The sequence below is a fragment of the Rana temporaria genome, chromosome 6, assembly GCF_905171775.1.
Source record: "Rana temporaria chromosome 6, aRanTem1.1, whole genome shotgun sequence".
NCBI lineage: Eukaryota > Metazoa > Chordata > Amphibia > Anura > Ranidae > Rana > Rana temporaria.
In genome coordinates this window covers 55830057-55854901 of record NC_053494.1, presented here as the reverse complement: position 1 = coordinate 55854901, position 24845 = coordinate 55830057, and the positions used below count along the sequence as shown (strand labels likewise).

Genomic DNA, 24845 nt, shown 5'->3' with positions numbered 1-24845 from the left:
ACCTTCCTGCCATGTGCTGGCTCTATGACTCCAGTCCACACCCTGCTATTATACAGAGCTCCATTCAATGGAAACTTTGTTCTGCCTAGCAACCGACTCTACCAACACAGCTTTCCAACTCATTTTTCTCTTACACTTTTTTAATAAATATCTGAAGATGATTTCTGAAATGTATGTAACTGATATATTCATGTTAACAGCACAGAACACCCTCTTCTTTCTAGGAATGTCTCTTTTGTATACAGCCTCCCCCTCCCTGTGTCAGTGGTTGGGGCCGTTGCCCTGGAGACGAAGTAACACATCTCAGCTGCCGGAAGTCACTCTCACCCTGAGCCTGCTGTAATGAAAGTCGTGTTGTGATGCTGAACATACTGAAGTCAGCTTAACAGGTAAAAACAAATCATCAGATGTCGTGTGTGTATGTTTTTTTTTTTTTTTTATATATATCAATAATTTTTTTCTCATTGTCCAATAAAAATCTAACGATTCGGCTTCGTTCACATGGATGTAAAAATGTACTCATGTTTCCTCTAAGAAAAGTTCCTGCGTTACATGATACTTGCTTTTAGATACATTTTTTTAAGAGCGTAAAATTGTCGTCTTTTTTTATTTTTTTTATTTCAGTACCAGAATGCATTGCATACCTATGTCCTGAAACGCAGATTTGTGAGTTTTATGTTATGGATCTGAACGCAGTGCATGTTTACGCAGCTGTGTGGATGTCGCCATTGAAAACAACGCTGTTGTGTTCAGATCCATAAATAAAAAATCATGCGTTTTTTACAGATGTGTTAATGAGGCTTTACAGAGAATGGCCTGATTCACAAAGCGCACTGTCGTATCTGTGCGCCGTGCCCACAAAACTAGATACGCCTGAAAATAGGCTTCCTACGACCGACGTAACTTGCCTATGCCGTCGTATCGTGGGCGCATATTTACGCTGGGCGCATTTGCCGCTCCTATTGATTTTCTATGCACATATGCAAATGAGGGAGAGACGACGATTTACGAACGTACTTGCGCCCGGCGCATAATATATGCAGTTTGCGTAAGTCGTACGTCCGGCGTAAAGTTATTCCCCATATATGAGGCGCAACTCATGTTAAGGTATGGACCAGGGAACACAGCCGTCGTATTTTACGTCGTTTACGTAGTACGTGAATAGGGCTGGGCGTAGGTTATGTTCACGTCGTAGGCAGTGATCCGTCGAATCTTAGGGAGTATTTCTGTCGTGATTCTGAGCATGCGCACTTGGATGCGTCCACAGGACGGCGCATGCGCCGTTCGTTATTCGTATCTTTATGGCGCTCGGGACCATCATTTGCATGGGGTCACGCCTCATTAGCATCGATCACACCCACTTCCACCTATGCCGGCTTACGCCGAGGGAACCCAGCGCAGTTTGGGAGGCAAGTGCTTTGAGAATTCGGTGCTTGCCTCTCCGCGCTACGCCGGCATAAATATGCGCCAATGTATGTGAATCCGGGCCAATTAGTTTTATATGTAAAGTCGCACACACCATACATAGCATTGTATCTATTATAGAGAAATATGCTACTATCATAGCTATAGAACGGTTACAAAAATGAAGCATGTTAGTGCGTTTGATGCTTCTTTTTTATGTTTCTTCAGCGCATATTATAACTAGAAAAGTGTTGCGGTTCATCAGACAGGATGAAATATTTTGTTTTTTAGAAAATATCAGAAGAATGATTGTCAGTTTTTTTTTCCGTCTCATATCAAAAATAAAGATGTTATTAAAGCGGGTTTCCAACCACACAGACAATTTTTAAATGTATGTGCTTTCATTATGCGTTATAGTGCTACAACTGACTTCACTTACTATTTGTAAATCCCCCGCCGCTGCGCAGTGTTTTTCTCAAAAAAGACTTTTAAAATTTTCTTTCCGAAGGTTCTCATTTTGCTTGTGGGCATTGTGAAGCTCACAAGCACTTACTTCCTGGAACTCCATGACACTTATTGATAATGGACCGCCTGTCCCGCCCCTTTCTGGCGCATGCGCATTGTAATACAAGCGCCGCGCCGTCAAAAATGACATATTTAGTACCGCCCTGGTCTCTATTTTGAAACCGAGACCAGCAGCAGGGAGAGACTAGAAAGCCAGAAGTATTGCAAAGGTGGGGATATAGAGAGGGAACAGAGCAGGAAGGTAGGGGAAGATAGGTGATCAGATCAGAGGGGCGCCGTGGGGGTGCAAACACTGGAATCAATCTACCTTTGGCTTTCCCTGCAGAAGCTAAAGACCGGTGGGAGGGAGAAGAGGAGAAGCTGGCTGCATTGCAGGGGGATTGCTTTTAGGGATTGAGCTTGCTGCTCTGATCATCCAGCTTCTGCAGGGTGCCCATTCCCCCCTGTTAAATTGATGGGCCTCAAACCCTATACAGGAGGGCTGTCTGTACGGCCTTATTGGTGGCTCTGGTTGACAAGACCCCCTGTTCAATTGATGAGGCCTAGAGCCCATACAGGAGAGCCAGCTGTGCTGTCTTTTCAGTGGCTCTTAGTGCAGTGGCAGTCACTGGAGAGGTGCACGGGTGTAATAGTGGACAAAGGAAAAGTGTATGGGTGCAGGCCCAGGGGCAGTCAACAGTAAAAAGCATAAGTGCAGAGGCGGTCAGAAAAATAGTGCACAGGTGCAGTGGCAATCAGTGTTTAGAATTACACAGGTATATTGATGGTCAGCGGAAAAGTGCATGGGTGCAGTTGGCATAGTCAGTGTTAAAGTGCACAGGTGCAATTAAGAAGGTGTTGAAGAATCTCGCGGCCGCGGGCTGTCTGAGCAGTCCCGGGCCGGATGTCACACAGGCACAGCGAGCAGAGTGAAGCCGCCTCCCCCTGTAATGTTTATGTGTACACAAGGGGAGGGAACCTGCTGCCTGTGCTGCGCTGATGGCTGATCTGAAGTACTGAATGGGATGGGGAAGGGGGGTCCGTCTGTGCTGAAGGGGGGGTTTGTGCTGAATGGGGGGTCCATCTGGGCTGAAGGGGGGTCTGTGCTTAAAGGGGGTCCATCTGTGCTGAAGGGGGGTGGTCTGTGCTGAATGGAGGGGTCTGTGCAGAATGGGAGGGTCTGTGCTGAAGGGGGGGTCTGTCTGTGCTGAATGGAGGGGTCTGTGCATAATAGGGGGTCCATCTGTACTGAATGGTGGGGTCTGTGCAGAATGGGGGGGTCTGTACATTCTCTAGGCTATTTTTATATGGGCATTGAGTGAAGCTGAATTATCTCAAGAGCTATTTCACACTGCCAGCTGGCCGCGTTATCGGTAAAGCGCCGCTAAAAAGCGGCATTTTACCATCGTTTTAGCTGCGCTATTCGGCCGTTTAACCTCCGATAGCGTTTGAAGAAAGGGTTAAATGCGACTGTATCGCCGCTGCCAAAGTGCCCCCCCCGAAAATATTTCAGCGGATGCCCATGGTGGGGCCTATGGCAGTCTGTGAAGTGAGTGGGTGCAGTGGCTGTCGGTGGAGAAGAGTGTTGGTGTTATAGTTGTCTGTGAAGTCAGTGAGTACAGCGGCAGTCAGTGGCAGTGGCGGTCAGTGGAGAAGTGCATCAGTGCAGTGGTAATCAGTGAAGTATGCAGTTGCAGTTGGTCAGTCCTTACTCACCTGTTGGCCTCAAGGCTCTGATACTTGCAGTGATGGGATGGCGGCACCAACTTTACAAACTTTACTACAATTAAAAGCTTATCTGCTAGCAAATTTTCTTTTTACTGGTAACATTACTTTAGTAGAAGCTCTACTCACTGGGTACAAAACGTTTTTGAGATTTTTGAAATGGCTCTGATCGAAGAGTGGGCTGGCATGAGCCATCACATAGCAAAACTGGAAGTGACTAATAGCTAAATTCAGGATGGCGAACGCATACTTGCGGCGGCGTAGCTTATGGCATTTAGGCTACGCCGCCGTAAGTTAGCGAGGCAAGTACATGATTCACAATGTACTTGAATGCTAAGTTACGGCGGCGTAGCCTAAAGCGGGCGGGCGTAAGGACGCCTAATTAAAATTAGGCTGAGGGGGTGTGTTTTATCATAATTAGGCTTGACCCAACATGATTGACGTTTTTTTTGGAACTGCGCATTAGCCGTGCGCCTACATTTCCCAGTGTGCATTGCCGCACGGGCCTATTGATTTTGACGACGACGTAAACAACGTAAATCCCTATTCACGGACGACTTACGCAAACTACGTAAAATTTTCGAATTTCGACACGGGAACGCCGGCCATACTTAACATTACTATTCCATCTATTTGATGGAATAACTTTAGGCCGCTAATGCGTTATGTAAACGGCGTATCTGTACTGCGTCGGCCGGGCGTACGTTCATGAATAGGCGTATCTACTGATTTACATATTCTACGCCGACCGCAATGGAAGCGCCACCTAGCGGTCAGCCTAAAAATTACACTTTAGGATACGAGGGTGTAAGACACTTACGCCGCTCGTATCTGAGCCTAATTTAAACGTATCTGGTTACCAGAATACGCTTAAATTAGCGCGGGCGCACATTCAGACTTAGGCTGGCGTATCTACTGATACGCCAGCCTAAGTCTCTCTGAATCTGGCTATTAATCTGGAAGTCCAGAGCTTTGTCTACTTGCAGTTTTCTTTATTGCTTTTGTAGTTCTCTTTTTAACAATTATATTTGTAATTACCTGTATATATATATTTGCAAGCATTAATTTGAAGTTCCATAAATATATATAATTTCTATGTCCATACATTGCAGGGATGTCGCAATGGATTTAAACACAGAAAACATGGCTCACATTTTGGAAAATGATAATTTTTTCAAGACTTCATAGTAAGTATGGTTACCTTTCATTAATTTTTTTTTCCAGAGATAATGGAACACAATGCCTCACTGCTCAGCAATGTCATTCCACAGATTGTAGTTACACAGCCAGCATTCATTCTGGCTGGGTTCACACTATTGTGAATTGGATGTGGGGTTTCTGAGGATCCAATTCGCATGTCAGGAGATTGTGACCGGCTCTCAATGGAGCCAGTTCCCAAATCTGCAGAGCGGCTCCAGATTAAATTGCACAGTCCTGTGCGTCTTCTGGTCCATTTCAGGTCCAAATTCAGCCAAACATCCGGACTGAAATCGGACCTGAAACGGTGAACCAGGACGCACCGGACCCCTGCTGTGAGCCACTCCGTGCGGCAGTGTGAACCCAGCCTGAATGTAATCCATCCAACCCACAAGATGGCCGTTTCCTCTGTGTTTAGGTGACATGTACAAAGATCGCTGAACATGTGTGTCCATTTACAAAATACAATGGTTTGTGCAAGGTTTCTATAGTTGTGAACCATGAAGAGTTCTTATAATACACCAGATGGCTTCTGTGCCTGAGATCACATTCTTTTAACCACTTCCCGCCCGGTCAATAGTCAATTGACGTCTGGGGAAGTGGTTCTGAAATCCTGACTGGACGTCCTGCAGGATTACATGCCGGCGCGCGCCCGTGGGGGCGTGCAGCGCGATCGGTGATGCGGGGTGTCAGTCTGACACCCTGCATCTCCGATCTCCGGCGGAGGCTCTTTACCACGTGATCAGTCGTGTCCAACCACGGCTGATCATGATGTAAACAGGAAAAGCTGTTGATCTGACAGACGCGATCGGCGGCTCTCCTGACAGGGGGGGGGTTCGCGCTGATTGTTTTATCAGCGCAGCCCCACCTCGGATGCCAACACTGGACCACCAGGGAGTGCCCCCCGGTTGCCAAATGGAGCAAAAAACAAAACAACAAAAAAATAAATAAAATAAACATAATCAATGCCAATCAGTGCCCACAAATGGGCACGGACTGGCAACATGGGCACTGACTGTAATGATGCCCAGCAATGCCATCAGATCCACCCCTCAGTGTCCATCAGTGCCACCCAGTGTCCATCAGTGCCACCTCTTAGTGCCCATCTATGCCCAGTGCCCACCTAAAAGTGTCATTTACGTGGGGTCACAATAAATTAACATAAAACACGCCCACATGTTCCACATTTGAATTAGGCGGGCTTACGCCATCCTATTTATGCTACGCCGCCGCAACTTTGCTTTGTGAATACTGCACTTGCCTGTCAAAGTTGCGGAGGCGTAGCGTAAATAGGATACGTTACGCCGGCACACAAATACGCGCTCCCTACCTGAATCTACCCCTTTGGCCTCGTACACACAACCGAACATGTCCGCTGAAACTGGTCCGTCGGACCAGTTTCCGCGGACATGTCCGACCATGTGTAGGGCCGACCGGACAGTTTTCCGGCCTAGCGGACAGGTTTCCAGCGGACAAATGTTTCTTAGCATGCTAAGAAACATGTCCGCTGGAAGCCTGTCCGTCGCACATGTCCGATGGTCAGTACGAATCATCGGACATGTCCGCTGGCCCGAGAACCCGCGCATGGCGTCGAAGTGATTCGACGCATGCGTGGAAGCATTGAACTTCCGGGTTCGCGCACGTCGCCGCGTCATCGTCGCCCCAACGCCGCCGCCACGTCACCGCGTCATCTGTCCGCGGGGAATTTGGTCTGATGGTGTGTACAGCCATCAGACCAAATGATCCCAGCGGACATGTCCGATGAAAACGGTCCGCGGACCGTTTTCATCGGACATGTCCGCTCGTCTGTACGAGGCCTTAGGCCGGGTACACACGAGAGGATTTATCTGCGGAAACAGTCCGGGGGACCGTTTCCGCGGATAAATCCTCTGGCGGATTTTGATCTCGTGGTTGTACTAACCATGAGATCAAAATCCCCGCGGAATTCCGTCCGCGGTGACGTGTCGCGCCGTCGCCGCGATGATGACGCGGCGACGTGCGCGACGCTGTCATATAAGGAATTCCACGCATGCTTCGAATCATTACGACGCATGCGGGGGATGGATTCGGACGGATTGATCCGATGAGTCTGTACAGACCAGCGGATCAATCCGTTGGACTGGATTCCAGCGGATCAATTTCTTAGCATGTCAAGAAATTTTGATCCGCTGGAAATCCATCCCCGGGGACAAAAATCCGCGGAAACAGATCCGCTGGATCGTACACACCAGGGGATCTATCCGCTGGAGCCGGTCCGCGTATCAATTCCAGCAGATCGATCCTCTCGTGTGTACGGGGCCTTGTGTACGGGGCTTGAATCCATCCCAATGGATTGATCCGCTGGTCTGTACAGACTCACCGGATCAATCCGTCCGAAGGGATCCCCCGCATGCGTCGTAATGATTCGACGCATGCGTGGAATTCCTTATATGACAGCGTCACGCACGTCGCCGCGGCATCATCGCGGCGACGGCGCGACACATCATCGCGAGGGGATTTCGGCGCGGATTTCGATCCGATGGTGAGTACACTCCATCGGATCCAAATCCTCGCAAATCCTCGAGAGGATTTATCCGCGGAAACGGTCCGGTGGACCGTATCCGCGGATAAATCCTCTCGTGTGTACTAGGCCTTAGTCTTTTTACACTTTTTCATTTTTTTTTTTTTCATTTAACTTTAATACTAAAAACAAGGGACTAACAAGCCCCTGTGTGATAGCATGGCAGGTGACAGGACCTTTATATGGAAACATCAGGGGTCTATTAGACCCCCGATTCTCCCCTGCACCCCACTGGAGATTGTGCACAATTAGCTGCATCCTTAGCCACCGAACCCCCCCACCGTGAAGGATATCCCTTCTAAAGCTCCATACACACGATCAGACCTTTGTCCGACCAAATTCACATCGGAATTCCGACGGAATTCCATCGGAGGAAAAGAGAACATGTTCTCAATGTAAACTCTGATGGAATTCCTCGGAATATCCGATGGAAAAACTCAGATGGGCATACACACGGTCGGAATTTCCGATGGAAAAAGTCAGTCGATCTTTTTCCATCTGAATTTCTGACCGTGTGTACGAGGCATTAGACTGTTGTCCTGGGAACAAGTGTATCCATTAGACGATTTCTGTTCTGGTGGCAACTCAGAACTTTGGATTTACCCTCACTTTTGTTGTTGGTGATCAGGACAGTTTAGAGAGTGTAAATCTCCCTTAACAGACAGCAATAAAGACTTGGCAGGGGTTCCAACCCTTCAACACTCTATCCAAATCTAATAGAAAAAGTTTTTACCTTTAGTTATGCTGTTGCTTTATTGATCAATAAGAATGCTCTATTGGCTCTTGTTATGTAGAAGCAGGGCTTTTTTTCTCAGAGAATAGGTGCAGGAACTCCCTCCTTCTGTCACCTCTTGTGTCCACCCCCTACCCACCTCCAAGCACCATTCCTTGGTTCCACTCCTTACCCATCTCTGAGTACAGTTCCTTGGTTCTACCCCCTACCCACCTCCCAGCACTATTCCTTGGTTCCACCCCCTACCCACCTCTGAGCACCATTCATTGGTTTCACCCCCTACCCACCTCTGAGCACCATTCATTCGTTTCACCCCCTACCCACCTCTGAGCACCATTTCTTGGTTTCACCCCCTACCCACCTCCGAGCACCATTCTTTGGTTCCAGCCCTCCCCACCTCCGAGCACCATTCCTTTTCTCCGCCCCTACCCACTTACGAACACCATTCCTTGGTTCCACTCCCTACCCATCTCCGAGCACTATTCCTTGGTTCCACCCCCTACCCACCTCCAAGAACCATTCATTGGTTTCACCCCCTACCCACCCCTCTACCCACCTCCGAGCACCGTTCCTTGGTTCCACCCTCTACCCACCTCCGAGCACCATTACATACATTCAGATCTGGAGGTGCCGGAACTGCGTTCCCCCGCGTTCCTGCTGAAAAAAAGCCCTGTGTAGATGAGAAAGTCTTATATACTATTTGCTGATCACCATGAATTTATTGCTCTAGCAGTGTCATCTATAATTGTACACTTTATATCAGAAGCTTGGATTGCCATGCATATTGGATCTGTACATGAATTATTCATTGTGATGAAATGAAAAACTGATGGTATATGTTTACATGTAATGGTTTTGTGTTACATTAAGCCAAGAACCAGAAGAAGGCATGGAATCATTTCCCATAAGAGCAAAACCTTCATGGCAGGATGTGAAAGTCAACAAAGTGAAGAATGATGGAGGATTACTGGTGACACATGTCAATCAGACTCATGATCTGCTGGTAAGGATGATGTTTGCTCACATAGAATCAGCTGTGTTGTTCAGAGGAGAGGCTGCCAAAACACACAGATCATCAGTAAATAGGGAATTAGACCAACTGATTTTCTATATCAATCTGCCTGTTTTGGGTACAAAAAAGGTAACCCCCCACATGACACTTTGGCCTGCTGTAACCTGGGCTCTCAGAGAATAGGTGCAGATACTCCACCTGTCCCTCCTCTGAATCACCTTTGGCCCCTTTCACACGGGGCGGATCAGTAATGATCTGCCCCGTGAACCTCTGCTTGCTCAGCGGGGATCGCTCCGTTGATCCCCGCTGAGCCGGCGCATGACAGGGCGGTCCCCGCACACTGTGCAGGGACCGCCCTGTCTTTTCTCCGCTCTTCCCTATGGGGGGGATCGGATGAACAAGGACCGTCTGTCCGTGTTCACCTGATCCGATCCGCCAGACGGATGGAAAAGTAGGTTTTTCCTCCGTCACACTTTGGCGGATCGGAGCGGGTCGGATGTCAGCGGGCATGTCACCGCTGACATCCGCGGCTCCATAGAGGAGCACGGAGCGCCCGTTCAGGTCCGCCTAAAAAACTGGCAGGCGGACCTAAACGGGCCGCCCGTGTGAAAGAGCCCTTTATCTCTGCCTCCTACTCTCCCCAAACACTCTCCAGCAACAATAGATCCTCCATATAAACAATAGACCTCCCAGCAACAATAGATGTCCCCCTGAACCAATAGATCCCCAGTAGCCAGCATTAATAGACCTTCAAGCAGTTAGTATTAAAAAAAACCTATTCAGCAACCAGCAACAATGGAATCTCTCCTACAACAGTAGAGCAACAATAGATCTCCCCCCAGCAATACTACACTCCCAGCAACTATGGATCTCCCAGCAATTAGCACCAATAGACCCTCTGGCTTGCCCAAGCCCCCCTTGCCACTATACTGTATAGATTTCAGTGCTGGAGGTGCCAAAACTGCATACGGCCGCATTCCCACTGAAAAAAAAGGCCTGACACCAAAGACCTGCAATAACTTCAATGTCCTGTTTGCCTGCAGAGTTCACACTGATATGATATTGAACATACACAAACTCTATAATATGGGCAAAATGCAGACGTAGCTGCAGCCTGTATAAAGCAATGGCAGGCTGAACGTGCTCTATGAATGGAAGAGGGTGACCTTTCATTCATCCACTCCATTCAGAGTGCTTTTAATTGTGGGGAAGCGATATTCACTACAGGTATTTGTATAGCACTGACATTTGAACTGACACCCCTAGCGCTGCCAGGCAGAAGTGCTAACCACTAAGACACTGTGCTGCCCCACAGTCCAGATGAGTAGGAGGGGGTGGGGAGAATAGAGAAGGCATAGTTGGCACTTTTGACAAGTGCAAATGTCAGGTTCAGCAGCTAATAATAACACCCGAAGTACCGGAAGAGCACAGCATGGGGCATGGAGGCAGAAGAATTAAGATTTCACTGAACAGAGCAGCCACCAGCACAAGGGACACCTCATTCAATTTAAGAACTGTCCCTGGTGCTGATGTAAAAAGAGAAAATGAACGAAACCTTATGTCCTGTACACACGATCAGAGTTTCCATCGGAATAAACTCAGACGGGTTTTTCAGACGGAATTCCTTTCAAGCTGTCTTGCATACACACGGACAGGGGCGGACTGACCATTGAGTCACTCTGGCACTGCCCGAGGGCTCTATGCCACTAGGGGGCCCCCATCAGGGTTGCCAGGCTCAGTAAAACCGGGGACAGTATGTAAAAATCTATGTTTTTTTTACATCTGTCCCTGATACCGACATGCTTTTGATGTGAAAATCCTGAGATTTTAGCTGCCCCGCCTCTGCACTGCCTCCTGGCGTGGTGGCCATCTGTAAGCCCAGGGGCCCCATAATCTTCTATTGCCCAGGGGCCCCATGAGTTGTCAGTCCGCCTCTGCGCACGGGCACACCAAATTCTGACCGCCAAAAGCACAGCGACGTACAAAACACTACGACGAGCCTAGAAAAATTAAGTTTAATGCTTCCCAACATGCGTCGAATTGTTTCCGAACATGCATGTTTTTTTTTCTACGTCGGAGTTCCATACAGACGAATGGAATTTCTGATAGAAATGTTCTCTTTCTAACTCCGTCTGAGTTTCCGACGGAAAAAGTCAGATGGGGCATACACGGGTCGGAATATCCGATGAAAAAATTCCTTCTGACTTTTTCCATTGGAAATTCAGATCGTGTGTACGAGGCAGAAGCTTTCAGTTATCAAAGCAGATCCCATACTTCAGGTCATGTTGAGTTTTGGTGAGCAATACAGAATGCACAAACACTAGTGGGAACATATAGGATTATTATAATAAAAAAGATTCATAGAATTGCTACTAATAGTATATATGTTTATGACAAATTATTCGTAAATATATAGTCCCTGCTGTAAGAGATTATGCTGGTTTTCAGGCAAGGGTATTCTTTATCATAACTAGCTATATCATATGCAGATTTCAGGATATAGGGGGTGTCCGACATAAGATATTACATTGTATTTGATTTAATAGTGACTTACGCCATCTAGTGGTCTAGATTACATTCTGCAATACATCTACATTAGGCTGGGTTCACACTACGGTTTTCCCGTCCGTCAGCCGCATACGATTTCAGTATTGAAAACGTACGGGCCCGGACGGGAAAACGTATAGATAGAGAATGCATTGCAAATCGTATGCACTCAGATGCATCCGGGTGCGTACGATTTGCTGGCAAAACGTTTTTTAAACGTCCGCAAAACCGTGTTCAACCACGGTTTTGCGGTCGTTTTTAAAACAGTATGGCAAACGCATACGTTTTCCTTTAACATTAATGTTAATGGAAAACGCACATGTGTGCGGTTCCATACGTTCCCGTCCGTTTCAGCCGCATACGGTTTTCCATATAAATCGTATGCGGCTGACGGACGGGAAAACCGTAGTGTGAACCCAGCCTTACTCTTCTCCCGCATCATTCATAGGCCTCTGGCTTTTCTTCTCCCTTGTCCAACTTCACTTCATTTATGCCCTGTACCGGCTGAGAGAAAAAATATAGGGCCAGATTCACAGAAGAGATACGACGGCGTATCTCCTGATACGCCGTCGTATCTCTGTGATCCGCCCGTCCTAACTATGCGGCTGATTCATAGAATCAGTTCCGCATAGATAGCCCTAAGATCCTACAGGTGTAATTGACTTACACCTTCGGATCTTAGGATGCAGTTCTAGGCTGGCCGCTAGGTGGCGATTCCATTGCGGTCGGCGTAGAATATGCAAATGACTAGTTACGGCGATCGACGAAGATCCGCGTGTTCGTCGCAATCCCGTACGTCGTCGCTAGTCGTTTTTACCCGTCGCAAAGTTACACCTGCTTTAACATGGCTTATCTTTAGATCAGCCATGTTAAAGTATGGCCGTCGTTCCGGCATCGAATTTCAAATTTTTTATTTTTTTTGCGTAAGACGTCCGGGAATACGAAACGCCGTAACGCACGTCGCATTTAAAAAAAAACGTTGGGGCGCCGTAATTTCGCGCAATGCACATCAGGAAATTTCCTAACGGAGCATGAGCAGAACGTTCGGCGCGTGAACGTGCCTAATTTAAATGGTGCCCGCCCCATTTGAATTAGGCGGGCTTGCGCCGAGCACATTTACGTTACACCGCCGCAAGTTTACAGGTAAGAGCTTTGTGAATCAGGCACTTACGCTGTAAACCTGCGGCGGTGTAACGTAAATGGGATACGTTACGCTGCCATGGAGCAACGTAAATGTATCTGAATCTGGCCCTTAATGTATTAAAGACGTCCCAAAATAAGAGACCATTGTCAGCCAGACTCAGCATAGTTTAATTTGGCTGTGACGTGATTGGTTGCTCCAGGCAACACATATGATTCTTTTAGGCATTTCACAAGGCTGTTACACCAGGTTTTTAGATTGCTTGTGATATGTTCTTAATTTAGAATCTCAGCTAAAACAAAAATAAATAAACTTAAATAATAACGTGGAATGTTCACTTGGTTATTTATTTTTTGTGCTGCACTGGTCTGTAACTGTAATTGGCATCAAACTAACTGAAGAATGATGTCTGTCAATATCTGTTAGTATGAAAGTAACTTTGTCTGTATTTTAAATGTGAAAACCAAAGCTATGTCTGGAAAGAGTTACTACTTCCCCGTCCTGCCGCCATTGTCGCTGATCTCCGCTTAGGGCTACCACCTTTTCTTCAAGCCAAACTCGAACACTTTTGTGGCAATTTTTTTTTTGTTGCAGTAAACACTATAGGATTATAAAAGACCTGAGACACATTTAGGTGCCCCAAGGAGAGTAGTAATGTAGCGCACAGAGCCCGTCAGTGGGTGTGGCCAAATTTCTCTTGCTGACATCATCCACCCCACCGTTCAGTGATGCCAGACCTGCCCCCTAACTTCCGCCTGCAGTGGCAGCAGATTTGTGTATGACTATCTTGGCTACTTGGTGAACCACAGCCTGGTCTGAACAATGTGTCTGGGTTTCAGATGGACTGAAACCCGGACACATGATTCAAAACCCGAAACCTGGACAGGTGGAAATCTCCGCTGTCTTCACACACTACATCTCTTGAATTATCTTCAGCATCCAGAACACTTCTGGCTGAGTTGGATGCTGGATCCCCCGGACCCCCGCTGTGTTTGTTTGGTCTTTCTCACATCTGCTAGATCACTACTGTGCCCTGTAGTGACATAGGGGCCAGAGGAAAAAAAAAAAAAAGATAGGGCCAAATTCAGAAAGGACTTACGACAACGTATCTCCAGATATGCCGTCGTAAGTCCAAATGTGCGCCGTCGTATCTATACGCGTATTCTGGAAATCAGATACGCCTGAATTTTGCCAAGATATGACCGACGTAAGTCTCCTACGCTGTCATATCTTGGATGCATATTTACGCTGGCCGCAAGGGGCGCTTCCGTAGATTTATGCGTCAAATATGCAAATGACCTAGATACGCCGATTCGCGAACGTACTTGCACCCGTCGCATTAAGCTACGCCGTTTACGTAAGGCTTACGTCCGGCGTAAAGTTACCCATGCTATATGAGGCGCAAGTAATGCAAAGGTATGGACATCGGAACAAGCGTCGGATTTTACGTTGTTTACGTAAGTCGTACGTGAATGGGGCTGGGTGTAGGTTACGTTTACGTCGTTGCCATTGAGCCGTCGTATCTTGGGGTGTAAATTCAATGTGATTCTGAGCATGCACGCGCATGCGCCGTTCGTTCGGCGCTTCATTTACATGGGGTCACGATTCATTTAAATACAACACGCCCACTACCAGCCTACTTTGAATTAGGCGGGCTTACGCCGGCCCATTTACGCTACGCCGCCGTAACTTAGGGAGCAAGTGCTTTGTGAATACTGTACTTGCCTCTCTATGTTACGTCGGCGTGGCGCATATGAGATGCGATACGCCCGCACAGAGATACGCCGATCTCTGTGAATCTGGCCCATAGTGCTTATAGGGGGACCAGTTACTTTATAAACCCAGAAATGTCAGCATCAAAAGATTTTTCATTGATCATTGATTGGGAAGATCATGGAAATTGGCGGTACAGGTGGCAGAAGGATGAAGTACTAACCCTCTGCAGGCATTGATTTGCTCTTCTCTTTAAAATGAACTTTTAGTGAAATCCCGCTATGTAAGCTCAGAACTTTAGCTGAGAACAGAAAGCAGTCAGGTGGAACTAACCCCTAAATTAGATCCAGTTCACTGTGTTCCAAAACAATTACATTTAAGGCACAAAATGAATGATAACTGTCACAGTTGCTTGTGCTCTCAACCAAACTGTCAAACCATCAAATGGCTGATGTCATATTTGATCACATGTGCAGCCCCATGGCAACTGCAGTTCAAACAGAGACTTAGGCTGCATTCACACCTGAACGCGGCGTATTGTACCGCGATTTGCCGCGACAAATTGCAGCGTTTTGTCCCACGATTTGCCGCGACAAAACGCGGCGTTTTTTACTGCGGTTTTCGCTGGAGGGGTGATTTTACACATTGTCGACTATGGCCGAACGCCGAAGCCGCCTGAAAAAAAGGGTCAGGAAATGTTTTGAGCTTCAGGCGTACGGCGTTTCGGCGTGGAGATGTGAACCATCTCCATAGCCGACAATGTTAAATCACCCCTCCAGCATATTTCAGGCTGCAATAGCGTCGGGCGTCGGGCGTAAAAACACCTAGGTGTGAATGGAGCCTAAGATGGTAGCTTCCTTGGCTGTAAAGAATAGGAGGTTTTTGCTTTAACTGTCAGTACATCTTTATTTTAAATACTCTCCTTCCAGCACAGCCTGCATCCCTAATGTGCTATTGCTAATAAAGTCAGTATTTACATTTAGTGTACATGCCCTTACTCTGCTTGCTAATAATTCACTTAGATGATGGGCATTGCAGTGAGTAGATTGGAGATCATGGATGGGTAACAGGGCGGCGGGGTCAACGTTGTTCATGGCGAAAGGTCTGCTTGAAGAAGCACATTATGGTTGATCAAGGTCCCCAGTTTATGACGGCAATTAATGTTGTTTTTTGTATTTTTAGTGATGGACTACTGTTTACAATTCACCCACTCTTCGTCCATGCAGCTGGAGCACAACTGCTAGCACCATAGAGCAACAGTGTGCCCCACTGTCACATAGCTGGTTGGAGGCCGAGGTGCTGAGAGGGCTTTCCTTGCAACTGAGTGCTGAGAACCCCTGAAGGTGGTGACAGGGAGTGCTATGCCCAAAGAAGCAGGGGTTGCCAGCTGTGATAGGCTGAGTGATGAGACATCTGCTGGGTGGCAGCTGGATGAGCAGGATGTACTGCTGGGCAGGGGTCCCTTAGATGTACCAGATGAGACTTGGCTGAAGGGAGAGCCAGGAGCAGGGTCAGGATCAGCCAGGGGTAAGGCAGAAAGCAAGGTCAGGATTAAGCCCGGGTCATACACTGATAATCAGGTAGCAGAGGTGTCCAGAAGAGCAAGCCAGAGGTCATACACGGGTACAGCAGAGTCAATGGATCAAACCGAGATTCAAAGCCGGGAATGGAGACAAGACAAGTCAAAGGCAAGCTGGGTCAGTAACAGAAAATCCAATAGTATCGAGAGCAGGAACACAGGAACGCATGGGGGAGCTGAAGATCATTTAGCAACTAGTGGCTGATGCTGCTGGCTTTTAATAGGCCACTGGTCGCCAGAATCTGTCACGCAAATATCTATGTGCCAATGGCAAATTTCATGCACCAATCTACTATTCTGCTGGGTAGACATGTGCACAGAAAATGTTTCCATTTTTTTTTGTTCTGTTTCGTATCGTTCCGTAGGTTCGTTTCCGTTCGTTTTTCGTAAGACGCCCGTTTTCCTGTTCGTTCCCGTTCGTTTTTCGTACGACGAGATTTTTTCGTATTCCGATCGTTTCGTATTTTCGTTACCGTTTTATTTTCGTACATGCGGGATGGTTCGTTAATTCTGTTTAATTCATGTTCGTTACTTGTTAGACAATAATTTTCGTGAATTTTCGTCAATGATTTGCATTCTGTGTTTTGGATTCCTTTTTCTGTTCGAGTTTTCGGTCGTGTGTTCGTGTGACATCTATGACAATTTGTTGGGCATGCGACTGAAGATACGAACAGAAAAAGGATTTTCGTCATTTTTTACTTTCGTAAATATATCGCGGGATTCGCGGCACTTTCAACACGCGGCTCATCCATATTAACGATTGTTAAGCCCCATACACTTGGTCAGACTTTTTTAACAACAAACATAAAAACGATCATTTTCTGTTCGTTCTCAGAAAATTTGTTCGTTTTTAAACTCCATCAGAAAACCATTTTTGGGTTCAAAAGTCTGGCCAACTGATCTCCCTTCAGATGAAAATCAACAGAAAAGTTTATTTGGCTTTACTGTACTACTCAGCACAAAAGAGAATCTGCTTTACTAACTACACTCACTGCCCATTCAAAAAAACGAAAATTACATCTGTGGCAAGGGATTTGCATTCTGTGTTTTGGGTCCTTTTTCTTTTGGTGTTTTCGGTCGTGTGTTCGTGTGACATCTTTGGCAAAAGATTTGCATTCTGTTGAATCCAAAATACGAACAGAAAAAAGGAATTCAAAATACAGGGTGCGGGTCTTTTGTTGTGGATGTTGTGTGAGCATACGACTGAGGGTGCGAACAGAGAAGGGATTCAAACAAGATACAGAGTGCAAATCTTTTGTTGTGGATGTCGTGTGAACATACGGCTGAGTATACGAGCAGAGAGGGGATTCAAACAGGATACAGAATGCAAATCTTTTGTTGTGGATGTCGTGTGAGCATACGGCTGAGGATACGAACAGAGAGGGGATTCAAACAAAATACAGAATGCAAATCTTTTGTTGTAGGTGTCATGTGGACATGCGGCTGAGGATACGAGCAGAGAGGGGATTCAAACAGGGGATTCAAACAGGATACAATGCAAATCTTTTGTTATAGATGTAATTTTCGTTCTTTTGCCGTTTTCGTTTTGTCGTATTTTCGGCAGATCGTTTGTTCGTATTTGCGGTTGTTCGTTATGCGGCTCATTCGTAATCCTGTCGTTTTCGTATTTTGGTGCTTTAATTTTTTCGTATGTACACATTATTCTGCGGGTACGAAAATGAACATTTTCGTACGAAAATAACATTCGTACGAACGGGAATGCACATATCTACTGCTGGGCATTGGCAGATGTGCCAGTTCTTCTGCTGGCTGTTCTATAACACCCACTCATCTTTTTATTGGTTTCAAAACTAGTGATGCAGAGTGAGTAGTACATTCTCAGTCTGTGGGGCGTGTGGCACAGAACACAAGTATAACTCTTATCTGTATTCACTGAAGGTATGAAAACAGCCATTGAAAGCCTGGAGTAGAATATTGCTTGATATGAATAATACATACTCTATTAAAGAAAACATTTCCTCTGGGGCAAAGCCTTTGTAATTTACAGACATAAGGAGTGATAGCACATGATTGAATTATTCGTTCTGATATACAGAGAGTGACAGACACAGAGAATAAGAAGAGTGATTCTCAGAGCTCGGAGGAATGGCTTCAATACCATGATATCGAGTCCATGCATCTCACCATTGAAGATCTGCTGAACCTGGGACACATTGTCATGTGAGTATTCTTTCAAATTGAAGTGAATATCCTATTTACTGTAGATGTGTACAAATCCAAGATTCCGTTTCAGAATTAACACATATCAGACCTGTAACCTATACACAGCTGTGAATTAAACCTAGATTACCCCAAATAGCAAAAATAAAAATGTAACTCGTGTTGCTCACACCAAGCTAAATCTAATACACTAGTCTGTAGAGCAGTGGTTCTCAACCTGGGGGTCAGGACCTTCTCAGGGGTCGAATGACAATTTTCCAGGGGTCACCAAATCCTGGACTGTTCCTGAATCCCGCACTGCTCTCCCAGCCTTTTCACGGCTGTCCCTGGAGCTTGTGGCCACCTAGCTGGGCTGTTCCTGGAGCCCGCTCTGCTCTCCCAGCCTTTTCACGGCTGACCCTGGAGCTTGTGGCCACCCAGCTGGGCTGTTCCTGGAGCCCGCAGGCACCTACTCACCCACTTCACAGCCACCCATTCAGTTCACGGCATGGCTGGGGTGCAGAGACTAGGGATCAGCTGACTGGTGGGGAATGTGAAGTGGGAGGGGCTGGAGGAGACCCTATCTACTGATTTTTGGCATAGGTGTCACTGCTGCGAGACACCACAAAATCGGAGACACAGTGAGTAACACTACCTGTGAATATAGTTACCGATAAAAGTCCCCACTGCAGTTCTCAGATCAGCAGATGACCTTGATCAAGAGCACCTAATCTGGCTGATCAGAACTCCCCCAGCACTGCCACTCATTCCACCCCCCACCAACACTGACACTCATCCCAACTCCCCCCACCCCCCCTATCATGGAGTAAGAGAAGAAATAAAAATAGAGAATATGTGGAAGGGAGAGGAAAAGAGGGGGAGGAACAAAGAAAAAGGGATAGAAAAGTAAGAGAAAGGGATGGGGGAAAAAATAAAATAAATTAGGATAGAGAGAGATAAAAGGGAAAGAAAAAGTGGTACATCCTAAAATGTACCATAAGGGGTTTAAATACTGTACGAGTGGAAGGGACTCAGGGAGCGCTAAATGTCCTTGGGTTAGGGGTGCATATTACTTGTCTTGTTAGGGGTCCCCACAACTTGGGAAATTGTATCAAGGGGTCACGGCACAAAGCTTAAAGCGGTACTAAAGTCAAATTGCTTATGGGTAGGCAGACTATTGCAAAATAGACATGCATGCAATGTCTCTTCTACAATAAAGTAAACTTGCCTGAATGCTCACAGAGTTCTGTAAAATATACACTGTGCTACTTATGTGCAGCTCAGTTTACATTTCCAGTGCGCTGCTTTTGTGCCGGGATTACTATACTTCTTAGCATGCCATTGAAGACAGCTGAAGATGAGCACCTGGAAGATAGCCAAAGAGGAGATGAACCATGACCAATAAAGGACCTTGCAGACTTTTGGAGAAGAGGCAAGTATTGCAGACTTTAGTTCCACTTTAAAGGGGTTGTAAGGGTTCATGTTTTTTCACCTTAATGCATTCTATGCATTATGGTGAAAAAACATCAGAGGATTAGCGCCCACCACCCCACCCCCCCCGAGCCCCCGTTTACTTACCTGACCCCTCGAAAGTCCCGCGCCATGAACGCGCTGGCTTCTCGGCTCATTCATTGGTTGATTGATAGCAGCGCAGCCATTGGCTCCCTATGCATGTTATACGCTGATAAATACGGTAACTATCACACACAGTGTGTACAAACAGCCATGGCCAGCAACAGTGCCACCACATTTCTACCCTGTACAAATCAATAGCTGATGCCATCACTGTTCGCATGTACAGTAACAGCTCATTAGAGTGCCTACATGCAATTAGGGGCAGTTTAATTCATGGGACACCATTCCTAGCTACATACAAACTGTCCACAGCTAACAATCCAGTTTGTATGCGGCCACAGCACAGACTGCTGCTCTGTATAGATGTGGGGTAGATCTACGTACCTTTGCGCCGGGCGCAGCGTATCTAAGATACACTACGCCGCCGCAATTTTTTTTTTCGAATCCTGAAAGAATTGGCGGCGTAATGGCGCGGAATTCAAATGGATGTAATGGGGGCGTGTTTTATGTTAATACGTCGTGACCCGACGTAAACAGCGTTTTTTTTTTTAACTGCACATGCGCCGTCCGTGGGGGTATCCCAGTGCGCATGCTCGAAATTAACCCGGAACAAGCCAATGTTCACGACGGTGACGTCATTGTATGCAAATCCCTATTCGCGAACGTCTTACGCAAACAACGTAAAAAAATCAAAATTGTACACGGGAACGACGGCCATACTTAACATTGAGTACGCCTCATAACAGCAGCTTTAACTAAACGCCGGTAAAAGCCGAACGCAAACGACGTAAACAAAATGCGCCGGCCGGTCGTACGTTCGTGGATCGCCGTAAATTTGCATACTCGGCGCGGAATTCGACGGAAACGCCACCCAGCGGCCGCCGAAAAATTGCAGCTTAGATCCGACGGCGTACGCCTGTCGGATCTAGCCGAGATGCCGTCGTATCTTGTTTTGAGGATACAAACAAAGATACGACGTGCAAAATTTGAAATTTACGCTGCGTATCAATAGATGCGCCAACGTAATTTCTTTGTGGATCTGCCCCATGGTATTTAGCCACATCTAAACCCAGCAGCTTATCCACTCTCATTTGCTCATTTGAATGAAACCTCAGGGGTGTCATTATAAAGTATTTGATGCAATAGTTGACATACAGTACATTCACCCAACATTTGCCCAAAAAGTCACTGGACAACATTCATCGAATTTATAAAGTTTACCTATACCAAAACTAAAACAATTGCATCTCGGCTAAAAGGCTGTAGCTACCCCTGGGTATTGGGAGTTAAATGAGCTGATAGAAGCATTCAGCATAACTGAAGCCTGTGTAAACAGGGTCTGACAGTACATCTCAGCTATACACACTGTTTAAAGTGTGTGTGTAAAGGTTCATATTTTGTATTAAAAAAAATAACAATCCTGTTAAGCTCCATGTTTTTACAACTGCTCCTAAATGATTAAACTTGACAGATAGTAATCCACATTTAAAATGCCCGTTTTGCCGTGTTTAGCGACGTTTTGCCACGTTTGTGTTTAGAAGCGCTTCTAAAAAAAAAAAAGCCTATAAACGCAAACGCGGCTAAACGCCGATACCACGTTTAGGCGCGTTTAGATGCGTTTAGCTGTGTTTGGAAATCTCTGACGTCTGAACTCATTTTTTTGCTTTCAAAGAAACGCTGTTAAAAGTAACTGCCTAAAAACGACTGTAAACGAGACTGTGTCACATAAGATAACATTAAATGTGTTCAGGGGCAGTTGAAAAAAGCATCCAACTGCCTCTGTATGCACGTTTAACAGCAGCAGTGTACACAAGGCTTTATACTTTCCTAATCTGTGCAGTGGTTTTGTACAGAGCAGCCCCGAACCTCCACATTCAGGTCCCCCGCTGGTGCTCTGGCTCCTCCCCCTGCTGATCGCCACCATAGCAACCTGCTTTAGCTTGCTGCAGAAGGTTTTTAGTTTTTTTATCCAAATGCATAGAATGCATTAAAGCGGAGTTCCGCCCAAATTTTTTTTTTCTTAAAGTCAGCAGCTACAAATATTGCAGCTGCTGACTTTTAATATAAGGACACTTACCTGTCCTGGGCGCCTGCGATGGCGGCACCCGAAGCCGATCTGTCCCTCGGGTAGAGGCGCCGCCATCTTTGGTAAGGGAATCAGGAAGTGAGAACTTGCAGCTTCACTTCCTGGTTCCCTACTGCGCATGCGCGAGTTGCACTGCGTGATCCTACTGGTCCTTGCTGTCTTCTGGGACCTGTGTGTCTCCCAGAAGACAGCAGGGGGGACGGAGGAGGCGCCGGACGTGACGTAGGTCCCCGAGGCGACCTATGCCCGGAAGTGGGAGCAAATACCTGGATTACACAGGTATCTGCTCCCTCCTCCCCCCCTAAAAGGTGCCAAATGTGACACCGGAGGGGGGGAGGATTCCGAAAAGCGGAAGTTTCATTTTTGGGTGGAACTCCGCTTTAAGTTAGCTTTCTGCCTTCAGAACCACTTTAAGTTGCCTTCCTTTTTTTAGCAGGTATGATAGTTTGGTTTTCTTCAGGTGCATTGTCTAAAATTCTACTTGCCACTATTACAGATTGTAGGGAAGTAATGACAAGTAGACATTTCTCCCTGTCCCTTCAAAGGCAAACAAAAAATAAAAAAGTAATGATGGGGGAATTGAGCAGTGAGTTATAAAAAATATATAGAAAAAATTCAAAAGCATAATGAAGCCACATTAATGCTGTAGGGGAGCAGAGGGGTGAACAGTCGGCTCAGAGACAGTCCAGTAAAATATTAATGTCTTTATTCAGCAAACTGGCAAAAACAAACAGAAGACACGACAGGCTTGTCTTGTCACACTTCTGTGCACACAGGTAAAGCTCACAGTCAGTGGCGTCACTAGGGTTTTTGTCACCCGGTGCGGTAAAACATGGTGTCACCCCCCCTCTGTCTAGGCTGCCCAGCACCAAGCAGTCAGCGCACGAGCACGGGGCGCACCCCAAACCAGCCCCTGTAAATGATAGTATAGGGCAGTATAGTGGCAGGTTAGGGTAGTATAGAGTGGTATAGTGGCAGGTTGGTGTAGTGGGGTGGTATAGGACAGGTTAAGGTGGTATAGGGCATGTTGGGGTGATATAGGGTAGTTTGGGGTGGTATAGGGCAAGTTAGGGTTGCATAGGGCAGGTTGGGGTGGTATAGGGCAAGTTAGGGTGGTACAGGGCAGGTTGGGGTGGTATAGTGCAAGTTAGGGTGGCATAGGGCAAGTTGGGATGGCATGGGAAAGGTTGGGGTGGTACAGGGCAAGTTAGGGTGGCATTGGGCAGGTTGGGGTGGTATAGGCCAAGTTATGGTGGCATAGGGCAGATTGGGGTGGTACAGGGCAAGTTGGGGTGGCATGGGAAAGTTTGGGGTGGTACAGGGCAGGCTGGGGTGGTACAGGGCAGGATGGGTGGTACAGGGCTGTTTGGGGGGGTACAGGGCAGGCTGGGGTGGTATAGGGCTGTTTGGGGTGGTACAGGGCAGGCTGGGGTGGTACAGGGCAGACTGGGTGATACAGGGCAGGCTGGGGTGGTACAGGGCAGGCTGGGGTGGCACAGATCAGGCTGGGGTGGTACAGGGCAGGCTGGGATTGCACAGGGCAGGCTAGGCATGTCAGCTAAAAAAAAAAAAGGATGGTGTCACCCCTCTAGCTTGTGTCACCCGGTGCGGCCCACACCCCCCGCACCCCCCTAGCAACGCCTCTGCTCACAGTTCGGCAGCATACAGGCTTGCAGGCAATAGTTCATGGCTCTAATCAGAGCCACAGTCTTTTATGTGGTTAGGCTCACCCAGCAAGTACACAATCCAGCAATGGACCTTTTCATGCAGCATGTTGCTCTGTCTCTCTCTCCTACTCAACAGCTCCTCTCTGACACTTTCAGCCCAGCTGGCAATAAGCAGGTCTAAAGGGGAAGTAACTTACCTCTTCAATTAACCCCTTCCTAACCCTGCCCCAGGCTGACCCTCTACAATGTGTAAATAAAGGCAAAACAGGGAGGGAGGGTTATAACCTTCATCAGTTTCCCTGTCATCTGTGTCCCATTGGGGAGATTTCCCTTTACTTCCTGTCCCATAGCCAAAACAGGAAGTGATAGGAAATGTGAGGTAATCCCAGTGTGTCACCAGAACTAGTGTCCCCATTGGAAGAGAACACCTCTTCTAATGTCACCCCAAAATTTGGGATTTTCTTTTTCATTCACTTTTGTTGATAACAGTAAACAGGACAAATAGCAAGAATGAATCTCCCTAACGGGGACACAGACAGCAAAAAACAGGTGTTCTAATCCCTCTCCATTCCATCTAAAACTGAAAAAGAAAAATGTGCGTTTAGTTACACTTTAAGAGGTGTGAAATGGTGAAGGTTTAATGATGGTGCTAATGAGTAACAATGAAACATTTAGGAGCTTGTTAATGCAATAGCATATAGTGAAAACATCCATGTAAATCAGAGACTAAATGAGAGAAAAAAGCTGTAAATAGATTTTAAAGTAAGTTAGAATTTTTTTTTTTTATTTGACAAAGAATGTTTGATATGCTGTATGTCTGAAAATTTTATATTTATTGATTTCGTTATTGCATTAATGTCTATATTTTGATAGAGTGCATTAAGACAACCAAATACTATTATGCAGCGTACACACGGTCGGAATTTCCGACAACAAATGTTTGATGTGAGCTTTTGGTTGGATATTCCGACCGTGTGTAGGCTCCATCGGACATTTTCTGTCGGAATTTCTAACAACAAATGTTTGAGAGCTGGTTCTTAATTTTTTCGACAACAAAAGTGCTTGTCGGAAATTCCGATCGTCTGTATGCAATTCCGACGCACAAAAATCCTACGCATGTCGGAATCGATTCAGCGCATGCTCGGCATCATTGAACTTAATTTTTCTCGACTCGTCGTAGTGTTGTACGTGACCGTGTTCTTGACGTTTCGGAATTTCTGACAACATTTGTGTGACCGTGTG

At 46.6% G+C, this 24845-nt stretch overlaps 1 protein-coding gene across 1 annotated transcript in view; it reads left to right on the top strand.

The window, feature by feature from the left end:
• Positions 1 to 256: 256 nt before the first annotated feature.
• The window catches only part of VWA3A (von Willebrand factor A domain containing 3A), a 135281-nt gene continuing 110692 nt past the window's right edge, over positions 257 to 24845 (top strand). Inside the window, exons 1-4 of the mRNA XM_040356839.1 lie at positions 257 to 389; positions 4746 to 4820; positions 8994 to 9126; positions 18172 to 18296. Of these exons, the coding sequence (XP_040212773.1) occupies positions 4756 to 4820; positions 8994 to 9126; positions 18172 to 18296 (323 nt within the window). The 5' untranslated portion in view covers positions 257 to 389; positions 4746 to 4755. The remainder of the gene's footprint in view (positions 390 to 4745; positions 4821 to 8993; positions 9127 to 18171; positions 18297 to 24845) is intronic.